At 36.6% G+C, this 12,527-nt stretch overlaps 1 protein-coding gene and 1 pseudogene across 1 annotated transcript; both read right to left on the bottom strand.

Moving 5' to 3' along the window:
* Window positions 1-7,284: 7,284 nt before the first annotated feature.
* On the bottom strand, window positions 7,285-7,881 carry LOC111902924 (uncharacterized). Its single transcript, XM_023898732.2, has one exon. It carries the CDS (start codon window positions 7,879-7,881, stop codon window positions 7,285-7,287), a length of 597 nt encoding a protein of 198 aa, XP_023754500.2.
* A 1,157-nt stretch (window positions 7,882-9,038) lies between these two features.
* LOC111902934 (S-adenosyl-L-methionine:benzoic acid/salicylic acid carboxyl methyltransferase 2-like) lies at window positions 9,039-10,686 on the bottom strand (annotated as a pseudogene).
* Window positions 10,687-12,527: the final 1,841 nt, after the last annotated feature.

Below are 12,527 nucleotides of genomic sequence, written 5' to 3'. Positions count from 1 at the left end.
CGAAATGAGTCGAATTGTACACCGAGGATAGTTCAAACACTGCACGACATTGAGGTGAGTTGCCTTCCAGTAGGGGTGGGTCTAAGGCCACAATGTCGGCCCACCAAAGAGGGGTATTTAGAAGATGATTGTCTTTGTGATAATTATCTTGGTCTGGTTATGTTCTTTGGTCATGAGTTTTATCTGTATGATATGTTATGTGTATAATAGGGATTAGTTTTCCATGACAGCGGTCCTTAGGACCGAAGGGTAGGTCAGTACCCGGAAATTGTGACATCCCCTAATTTTTCGGCCAGAAAAGACCGATTTAATTTATGTTTTTTAAAATCAAATCAGAGAAATCTTTATAAAAGATGTTGCGGAATTGGTCCCCAAAACAAAATATGATAAAAGTTTGTCAAAACCTTTCTTTAAGAAATATATCATTTCCTTTTATATCAAAACTCGGGATGTCATGTTCCGATACAGATCAAAAGCATAAACAAGACATTATAAGCCTTACGACAGTTATTTGTAACTACTGGCCTATAATCCAAAATTCAATTATCATCATCATCCGACTATGCTCGGGGTCCTCTACCTGTAATATAAACAGCTGAGTGGGTTAGGCTTGGAAGCCTGGTGAGCATATAGAGTTTTCAACCCACAATACATAAATTTATTATGTTTAAACAACAATCAATCAACCTAATTACCCCAAACCCCATTATTTTAGTTATTTCTTAAGGGTTTACCCTAAGAATCAACTATCACTCCTTCCTAAGGATTCATCCTAAGGAATAGACACAAAGTCACCTCGTGACCGGGGTTTATACAACGGGCACTAATTCCATAGCTGCCAAAGTTTATTCAACATGTGCTAAGTCCATAGCTCTCATTTATAGACAGTATTATTTACAGGTGTTCTCTCCTGCAATACATGTCAATGGGTTTTAGAGTACAACAAATGAACATATAGTTCATTACACCTACAGGTTGCGGGCCTGCTAGTGTTCCATAGACTGTCTAGAATAGTCCATGGTTGTCATCCATACTTTGCTGGATGACGGAGGCCAACAATTTGGGTAAGTGATTCTCTCAAATTTTCACCACTTAGCCTCAACTCATGATCATTGTTATTGACCATCTCCTTTATCCGACTCACCTTTCATCATACCCACTATTTCATCTACCCATGTTCTACACAACATATTTTGTAGATAAAAAGCATATATAGTTTAAAACTTGTATAAAACATCAATTCAACAGTCACCTCAATTAAACAATTAATATATTTATACATAACACGTACTTCAAGGTAAATACTTCATATCTATGTGTAAATTGAAAGTAACTACACACTCACATGATTTAATGAAAACCGGGCAACAATTCGTTTCCTAAAACGATCGTTTCTAATAAAACCGGGAGTTTTATTGAGAAACCGGGCTCTACGAATGGTCGGTCTTCGAAACCGAAAAGATAAATTTTCCGGGCTTCACGGGCACTTCGTGGCGTATTTCGGGGCTTATAATCGATACCGGGGCTTCGGGGGGTGATAATATGAAAGAAATATGGAGAAAAGGGGCTAAAAATGACAAGTTTTCAAAATACCCCCGGGAGGTCTTGCACCCTTCAATTTATAGGGTGAAGCTTCTGATCGGACGGCTGAGAAGGAACTACACGTCGCAGATCCGAGGGCTCGCAGGCGAAGGCTCGCACATGGTCTGCGCATGCGAGGGCTCGCTGGCAGTGTGTGATTGGTCCGAGGCGTGTGTCCGATGCGCAGGTGGTCAACAGGTGCGAGGGTCTCGGTGGCACTCGTTGATTGGACCGCGGAGTCGTCTTACACGTGCGAGGCTCGGAGCTAGGTGCGAGCTTCGGATTGGTCAGTAGCCTCGGTTTGGACAGATGCTCGGTTCAGATTGGGTCTCCTTCTTGGTCGAATCAGAAGCCTACACGCGGGTCGGATCACGTGGGTTGCATGCGAGGATCACATGGCTACTGTTCATGCGAGGGTAACTCAGCAGACTTCGGTGACTCAGCAGGACACGTGGCACTTTTTCAGCGAGGGTGACGTGGTAACTCGTGACTATGTGAATTTTCTCGATTTTCGCGCCAAAACTTCTAAAATCCATAACTTTCGCATACGAGCTCCGTTTTTGACGTTCTTTATATGCACGCGTAGCTAAAATTACGCTCTACAACTTCCGTTTAGACTTCGTCGGCTAATTTTGACTTTAAATTTTATATTATTATTTTTAATAGACCGGGACAGGAAATCCGTTAAAAATTCATAACTTCTTCATCCGACTTCCGTTTTCGTCAGACTTTTTACCGTTGTGCTCCTAATGACGAGAGCTTCAATTCTCATTTAGGTTGTGTCGGCTAAAAATCGCTCGATCTAAAATTCGAGTTTTTAGTTGTCTACTGGTAAACATACAGTCAGGCATATCTGTAACGCCCGTGTTTCTAGGCTAGGCATTAATATTGACATAATGGTCTAGGTTAACTTTTGTAACTCATTTAGAAGAAATGAAAAGGAATTATGTGAATTTTATGTGAATTATGTGTTTTATGCTTAATTATTAGGGTTTAATTAATTAAAAATAAAAATAAGTGTCCAAATTAAAGTGTGAGATAAGCCCGATATCTTTACATAAAGTTGTAGTGGTCGAAACAAGGATTTTGGGGATATAAAGAATGCCGAAATCCGAGTTATAACGAAGAAGTTATGACCTGTCGAAGTTTCGCGACAAAACCGGCACGGTGCCGAGTGTCGTAAAAAGTGAGTTTTTGATAAGCTACTTTTTAGCCTTAGTAATCTAAACGAAAGTCGTAGCATTCATTAAATCGAGAAGTTCGATAAAAAGAACGCCCAAATCTGACTTCGTATGAGGAAGTTATGATTTTTCGAAGTTTCAGCTTACCAATGATAGTTACCAGTTGAAAGATACCGATGATAGTTACCAGTTGAAAGATACCGGTTGAAAGATACCAATGGAAGTTGAAAGATACAGGTGATGATTACCAGTTGAAAGATACCGGTTGAAAGATACCGATGGAAGTTGAAAGATACCGGTGATGATTACCGGTTGAAAGATAACAATGATAGTTACCAGTTGAAAGATACCGATGATGATTACCGGTTGAAAGATACCGATGATGATTACCGGTTGAAAGATATCGACGATGATTACCAGTTGAAAGATACCGATGATGATTACCGGTTGAATGATACCGATGGAAGTTGAAAGATACCGACGATATTGTATGGTATGTGGTATGATGGGGGAACTCACTATGCTTTGTGCTTATGGTTTCAGTTTTGGTTTCAGATACCTCTTCGTCTAAGGGGAAGGAGCTGGCGGCGTAGCATCGCATCACACACACACGATTCTGCATCGGCGTAGCATCGCATCACACCCTACCCAGTCCCTTCATGAGGGGATCTGTTGGGTTCTCATCCAATAATACCCTCTTTGCCACAAGGAGTCCTTCTTATAGCATATCACATAATATCTCATAACACATAATGTAATGGTATTTTGGGAAATCACTGTTTGGGTGTTGGCTGATCGTACACACTGCTCCATTCTGTCTTTCTCAAAATCTTTTAATCTTTTAGAAAAATTGTTTCTTTTCTGAAAATTTTCCTCAAATCCTCAGTTTGAGTTCAGATACGCCCGAAGGTGCATCCGAATCCCTCAAACGAAGGCTCTGATACCAACTTGTAACGACGTAAAAATTAAAACAATTTTCCATTTTTCAAACAACATAAAACTCATTCAATATTCTCAAAACTCATTTTTAACAAATGTCATCATGATAAAAACATATCCCAAGATCATAAAATAAATATTTTGCCAGTGTGTACGGATCATGCCGGCTAAGGGTGCAAACGAGCCAAGCTACTCGTGAGCTACTCGGGATCAGATCGATAAAAGCTCGACTCGAAACCGATTTTAAACGAGCCCGAGCCGAGCTTGAGCTTAATATTAAGCTCGTTTATTAAACGAGCTCGATCTTATGCCACTAAGCTCGATTAGGCTCGCGAGCTTAAACGAGCCTTTATATAAAATAATTTATTATTATTTTTTATATTAAAATAAAAACATATTTCGGGATTAGGGATTTAGGGTATTAGTAAACGAGCTTCTTAACGAGCTCGAGCCGAGCTTAAGCTTATTTAGGCACGTCAGACAAAAAACGAGCCGAGCCCGAGCCCAAATCGAGCTTGTATAATTATTTACGAGCTCGAACCGAGCTCAGTACAAGAAGCTCGAATCGAGCCGAGTTCGAGCTCGAGCCTTGCATAACTTAAACATGCCCGAACCGAGCCTAACCAGGCTTGAGCTCGGCTCGACTCGTTTGCACCCCTAATGCCGGCCCTTTCCCGCGATCCTCGCTAGTACCTGAAACACATAACACATAACACTTGTAAGCATAAATGCTTAGTGAGTTCCCCAAAATACCACATACAACACATATGACACTCAAGGCCATAACTCTATGGGACCTTCCGGTCCATGTGTCTCAGGGGACTTCCATCCCAACCCTGGTAGACCTTCCGGTCCTACACGTAATGACCTTTCGGTCCATACACTGTTGACCTTCCGGTCCATAACAAGATGACCTTCCGGTCCAAATACATACTACTCATAACATAACATAACACATACATATCACATAACATATATCACATACTCTTCATAGCAAATAGGACCTTCCGGTCACACATAATTACCACTCTAGGTAACGTATAGTGAGAAGACTCACCTCGTATGCTGTCTACTAACTCACGTGCTCGGTATCCCTGAACCTCGTAACAATGATCTAGCCCCGCCTAAACACATAATCAATCATCTCAAATCAATAACGGCTCTCCAGGCTAGACTAGTCCTTTCCAATGTTCTCTCAGAAGGCTAAAAGACCATTTTACCCTTCTAATGGTCCAAAAGTCCAAGTGTTAACCCAACCCTAAAAGTCAATGAAAGTCAACTGTAGTCAATGGTCAAACTTTGACCCAACTCGTCGAGTTCACTAGTGTGACTCGGCGAGTCCATGCGTGTCCTTATAATCCTCATGAATCCTCACTCGCCTCACCGAGTTAACCTTTCACTCGACGGGTTACCACTGGTCACGAATCGTGGGGCAACCCGACTCAACTCGTCGAGTCCCTTTATGGACTCGATGAGTTCCTTCCACGGCAACACTCAAATGACCTTCTGAGGTAAGATCTGTTTCTCTAACCTACATATCTGACTTCCCAATGCTCAATAACTACGTAAAGGTCTAATCTTTACACCCATGCAACACATATAAGACTCTTTTAGGTGAAATAGCTTCTAAAATGGCAACCTAGGTTCATATTTCTAATGGAACAACATAAACCAGGGAGGTTGGGGCTCTCTGGACCTCTCAAGGTCTAGATCCAGAGTTTAACACTCAAAGGGACATCATAAGCATCATAACCAAGCCAATAAAGGCTAGAGAAAACCCTAGATTCAAGGGTTCTACACCAAAACAGAAGAAGGATCGATTTAATACCTCAAAGATGGAGTTCCTTGCTTGAAACCACAGAATAACAACCCCCCCTTGACCTTCTTTTGCTGGAATCTCCCCATTCTTTGCAAAAACCACACCAACAAGGATCAAAATAGCCCTTCTTCTCACACTACACACTCAAGCTCACTAGGGTTTCTCTCTTTGGACTGGTAGCCGCAAATGAGGGCCATAAGGTCCCTTAAATAGGGCACAGGCCCAGGGATTTAGGGTTTCCACCCACAGCGCAGAGTCGTTGAGTACACCCATCGACTCGTCGAGTCCATTCATTAATCCAGTCAGCAAATTGCGATCTTACTCGACGAGTCTAGACGTCAACTCGTCGAGTCACTCCTCATAACTCAAAATAAACAATTTAAATATGGTACCTGGAAATCCGGATGTTATACTGAACATCTCTATATCAGAAAAGTTGAATATCTTTAAAAGGCAGTGTGCATAATCGCAAATTTAATATGCTCATGTAGTTATTATATCAAATTGAAAAAAGATACAAAAATTAAATTGTAAGAAAAGAATAGTATTTTTTGTTAAATAGTTTGAATTGCACTCTATGTATGGATTATGTCTTTATAATTTTTATGATTCATAGGTTGATTTTTATTGTTTTGTTTACATATTGTAATTTAAGATGGCTTACGTAGTAAGTGTGGTGGTGTTCGAATACTAAGAATGGCTATATGTTAGATGCGATTATTTTTTTATTATTTAATGGTGTGGTTCTTGCATTTAATAGGACGTCTGCCTTCTTTTTTATGGATAAAAACACTTTTTTGGTGCGGTTGTCATATTTTTTTGATGCATCATTAAATAAGAGTATTTTTGTTGTTATATTTGTTGGTGCGTTTCAATAAGAATATCTATTAATATTTTAAGAGTATCTATTAATATTTTAAGAGCATTAACAACATATTTTTTTGTGCTAGTGAAACTCGATTTTATTTTTGGTAAAGAGGAAGTTTTCCATCTCGTGGGACTGGTCAACGAACTTGTTTTCCGTGAGAAACATCATTCTCGTGAAGCTGTTCAGGAGAATCTAAGAGCATTGGGTGTGGGCAACAAGGTGCAACACCACCTCACATGCCACATAAACAAGTGGTGTTATAACACCAAGTGGGAAAATGGGCAACAAGATGCAACACCAACTTTTTGAAAATAAATAAATAAATATATATATATATATATATATATATATATATATATATATATATATATATATATATATATATATATATATATATATATTTTACTATTTCGTTTTTTTTATACTTTTTTTTTCATTTTATAATTTATTTTTTATTTATTTCAATTTTTTTAAATTGATACAAATATTTTTTAAATATAAATAATAAATAAAAAATAATGTTTAAAAATTATAAAAAAAAATTAAAAATTTTTAAAGATTAAAATTAACATAAAGGCTAAATTACACATAATATCCAAAAACAAAAAAAGAAATAACATCTAAATTCAAAAAAAAAAAGACAACGCTATTCGTTATCGTTATTGTTACCATAAAAGATATAATCCGCCAAAATCCTCTCGAAGTTGTCTGTGTTTATTTGCGTCCTGAATGTCAACAACGCGATGCAAATAATCTGCTGTTCCTGGTTGAAACTGAACGTGTCTGGGCTCTGTTGGGATATAGTGTGCAATATTTCTTCCTTTATCTTCTACTACCATGTTATGCATTATGATACATGCATACATGATATATCGTAAAGTTTATAAATCCAATGGTCATGCTGCATGTTCAACTATATGCCACTTCGCCTTCAACACCCCAAAAGCACGTTCCACATCCTTACGTGCTCTTTCTTGTCTTCTTTTAAAAAAATTGTCTCGTTCTTCAACCGAGTGGCGGAATGCCTTCACGAATGTGGAATACTGAGGATATATTCCATCTGTAAGGTAATAGCCATATTTGTATTCGTTTCCATTCACCGTGAAAGGAGCATCTGGGGCTTTTCTATTCAAAAGATCGTCGAATATTGGCGATTGATCAAGAACGTTGACGTCGTTGTTGGAACCTGCAACCCCAAAAAATACATGCCAAATCCATAAATCTTGAGAAGCGACAGCCTCTAACACCAATGAAGGTGATCCGTGATGACCACTTGCGTATTGCCCTTTCCATGCTACCGGACAATTTTTCCATTTCCAGTGTGTGCAATCAATGCTTCCGATCATTCCGGGAAACCCATGACGTTCTTCATGCGCCGCATACAATTCTTGCAAATCATGCAACGAAGGTTTCCGCAAATACACGTCTCCAAAAGTTTCAACAACACCCCTTGACAATGTATACAAACTCTCTCTTGCAGTTCTTTCGGACATTCTCATAATCGTCCATGGTGTCGGGTGACTCCCCCATAGCCATCAAACGAATGGCCGCAGCACATTTCTGCAACGTTGTAAACCCCCGTCTACCTCTAGCATCATATCTTAATTGAAAAAATTCATACCTAAACATAAATTAACTACAGTTTAAAAATATATTGCATATGTTGTAAAATTAAAGAAACATGTAGTACATTTTTATTTATTTGGTATAAAAATATAGTAAACAAATGATACCGGCTTTCCAAGGCGTTGGTGATTCGTAAGAAAACATCCCTACTCAAACGAAATCTTCTTTTGAAGTCCTTCGCCCCGTATACACAATTATCCGCAAAGTAATCGCGATATAGATGTTCGTGTCCTTCCTCGCGATTTCTGTTTAACATCGCACGTCTTGTTAGTAGCGAGACTGAGTCTGGTTGTAGCAGGTCGGTAGTATAATAATGATACATCATCCTAAAGAAAATATCATCATCTGAATCATCGAACGAGTCGAAAGGATCCATATTTTTTTTTGAAGATAATTGAAAGTATGTAGAGAGAATAAGAGAAAGTGTGTGAAAATTTTAAATAAAATGAGAGTATTTATAGGATAAAATGTTTTTTTTTAATAATTAACTTTTTTTTTTTCAAACCGTTGCAAATCAAACGGTCATTTTTTTAAATTTTTCTTCGTTTCTTCCCGTCGCCACCCCAACGAGAATCACTTCGACGAAAAGCAACGAGCAGGGGGGCGGTGTTCCCCGTGTCATAACGGCGTTGAGGGGTGCCACCTCACCCCCGTTGCTTCTCGTTGGACCCATACCGACTCGTCTAAAGGATATATGTAGTATGGAGAACTGTGGTCAATGGCAGTGGTGGAGGTCTCCCCTGTACTGTCTTTGTTTTTGGGATCATCTCCCCCCATGCTTCAGGATCGGTTGGATTCTTGAATCTAAAGCTTCGAAAGCTGCTCTGATACCATCAAGAATTCTGATGTTATCAGGAACAAACTTCTTTATTGATCAATGTTAATCTATGAAACGTGATACAAGGTAAATAAATACTAATTAAGATGCTTAACAAACTAAGCTAAACAATAGGAATAGCATGAACATTAGAAACTATTATTATCCTACATCATCTTAAAAATATTAAGAAAACGTTTTTTCGTTTGAACGGGTTGTTTATTATGAACGAACTTGCAAGACATTAAGGGTTACACTTTTTATCAATAAAACTTAAAACAACAAGCAGAGTGATTTTAATCGTACACATGAAAAGTTTATTTTCTAGTCAATGAAATGACCAAAGTAAAATGTCTTGTCTTCTTCCTTGTAAGGTATTCTGCCACTTGCTTTTCCATGTTCTTAAATAGCACATCAGTATTCATTAAATCCCCGAAATGAGATACGAGCAACGATTCTGTAACAGCTCTCATAAACATTGCAGTGTTTTTTCCATGTATATAGCATTGCTCATTAAAAGCTTTCATACTCGTGTAGTCTGTATCATATGGATCCCAGTTTAGTTGAAAAGCATTGAGGGTATCAAGAGAAAATGATCCCTCGTCGTGAATAACATTCCTGACTTCCTCCTCACATGGAAAATAAACAGGGGCATTAAATGTGTTGATATCTGATTCTTGAACTAGCTTCTATATATATAGTTTTTACATGATAAAAATATAAATGGTTAATAAATCTGAACAAAACAATATTAGTTAATTAGTTTGTGGTCATATTGTGAAGCGATATACCTCTTTGATCATATTGTGAAGCGATTGCCCTAGTAGTCCCCACAAACTGCAACAATCATCACTAGTTGGATCAACACTGCTCCGCCCAAGAAATGTTAAAACCATGCACCCACCACGTACTATTTCACTAGAGCGCATTTGTAAGAACATTTTCATGTCGGTATGAAATTGCTTTCTATACGCTTCAAACACATTTGGAGGACTTGTTTTAGCCATGTATATGTTTCCTTTGTTGTTTTCAATGCCCTCAGGTACCTAGCTATCACATATGAACCGTGAGACTCAATTTCAATGATTTTTTTTTTCAGTATCCAAATGACCAAAAAAATAATCCAACGTATTAGAATTAATAGTGATTAAAAATTTAAATTATTTAGTATCCAAATAACCAAAAAAACAATCCAACGTATTAAAATTAAATACTACACATAAATAAATAAACAAATAATTAAGACCACAGAGTTCATTTATGCGCTAACCTGAGTGAACAAGGTGTAAACTTCCATCTTGAAAGAGTCTGCCATAGAAGGAACCCGGAGTAGCAGACACAAAACAAGAAAAATTTTCCCCCTTCTCCTTCTTAAAGTTTGCATAAAAATTGGGTAGCGATTGGAAAATTGCATTGAAATCATTTCCATAAAGGTCATTTAAGAATACTTGAAATTGTGGTGCTTTATGATGATTATCTTCTCTACAACGCTCAAGGACTACATCAATAATGATAGATGCAGCCAATAGCGTATTTGGGCCATTGGAGCATCCTAAATCTGCTATTACGAAACATTTGCTTAAGACTGTATCAAGATTAGCCATACCCTTGACTGCACTCTTTAAAACAGGCAGTGTTTTCCGTATCACAGTTTCCTGAAAAGTATAATTTCAACACTTTATGAAGCATTATTTCAGACACAATTGCAGTCAGTTATGACAGATTATGGTATGCTTTAGTGATATATAATGACAAAGATGGAGTGAAAGACCTGAAGAAACGAGTTCCTCGCGTAGCTTGATTCTCCATTGCCGACATTCATGTGTAGGATGTTCTTAAGCTCCATGCCTGTTAATTTTCATGTGTTGCCGTCTGTTCGGTCAAGTGGCCATTTGTAATATAGATAGTCTTCCCCAAGTTATGAGTTCATCTCAATACGTGACACATGTTTCCTTGAGGTATTACCAAATGCTACTAATTAATTATCAGACATATTTTGGAAATTGTGCGGCATTTATATAAATAGTCTTTAAAGTAATATGAAAATTCCAAAAATGGTCCTTAGGTTTCATAAATTATAGAAAAGGTTTCTTACAAATACCATTCTTATGTTTAAAAAAATACAAACATAGTCCCTTTAAAATAAGAAAACTATACTATATAGTTTTCCCTTATGTTCCATAAAATTGGAGAAACGGTCCATACTTAACAGCGAAATAAAAAAATGATCATCACGATCTCTATCCAATATAAACCTACAAATATGGTCACATTTTTCACAAAATGCCTGAAATAAAACTTATGTAAGAGATCATTACACAAATAATATTCAAAATATAAGATTAGTAAACCCGAAGCAACGGAAATGCCAGTCCACTAATTTTCTGAAGGAGAAAATATGGAAATATGTTATTATTTAAGAGGCCCAACACCCCAACACATGACAATTGCACTTCCCAAAAAATAAAGGGTCCAATTTTGATTTTCGATCGTTGCCAATAAATTTGTTCGAATCTAACTATATTTAATATATAGCGGGGACGGTATATGGCATCAAAATTGTTGGAACAGGTGTGTAAAGTTATAATAAAATCCAATTCAAAACTAAATTGATATAATTTTATGGGGTTGTTCTTATAACTAGAAATAGTTAAAAATGAATTTAGAAAATAGATAAAATGATTTTTTAAGTTTTACTGACTTAATGAATTAACTAGAAATTAATGGAATTAGTTAATTATTGATCAAATTAGTCTGGAATTAATTCAGGATTAATTAAAATTAATTAAAGATGCAATCGATAAATTGTAATTGTTTAATAGTTAAACAAAAGAAGCAATTCCATAACATACTTGAATAGATTAAATATAAATATTTAATTTTTCAAATCAATGTTTATCTTGGAGATCCACTAGCTATAAATATGACCCATAAGGTCATAAATTGCATGCCTTCTACCTCACACAAGGTTGAGATCGATGTTCTCCTCATCTCTCATTTCTCCGCTTCATTCTATGGTGTCTGGGGTTTTAGGGCTGAGCCGTTAGAGGCAGCCATACTTTTGGTGCTAGTTTTATGAGGCATGCATGGGGAATCTAAAGTGTTATATACGATTATAACACAAATGTATGTATTCCAATCCATTGATTTTGATTATACTTGGCGTTTCTTTTAGTTTCATAAGTATGTTGCTATTAGTTGATTTCAGTTATACCTATTGTTTCTTTCTGCGTTACATTGATTATATAACCTATAAATTCCAACAATGGTATCAGAGCTAGGTCATACAATTATATGTTCATCTTAATTGAAACCTACATAATAAAAGCTTTTCTAAAATTTCATTCTTTGTTTTGTCTTGCGTAATTAGATTACTAGAGTAAAGTTTAGTCATTATTTGCTATTTTAATTATTAGATTCTGAATCCTATAATGTTAGATGAATTTAAAACCCTAACTCGAATTTTAAGGTTAAATATGGAAATCTAATTTTTAATTATGAGACAATTAAATGGAATTATCTTTAATGGGATTTAATATAATATTTAATTAATGGTTAATCAAATGATAAATATTAATTTCATAAATGGTTTAAATGATTATTTAATTAATTGTTAATTCAGAAAAATTACATTTAAACCTTGCAATTTTAAAATGTCTAAAATACACCATATACATATATAAGAGCTTTAATACC

Source organism: Lactuca sativa, chromosome 3 (assembly GCF_002870075.4).
Source record: "Lactuca sativa cultivar Salinas chromosome 3, Lsat_Salinas_v11, whole genome shotgun sequence".
In the NCBI taxonomy this organism is placed as follows: domain Eukaryota; kingdom Viridiplantae; phylum Streptophyta; class Magnoliopsida; order Asterales; family Asteraceae; genus Lactuca; species Lactuca sativa.
Note: the sequence above shows the minus strand (reverse complement) of the source record. Positions and strands in the feature narration are given on the sequence as shown.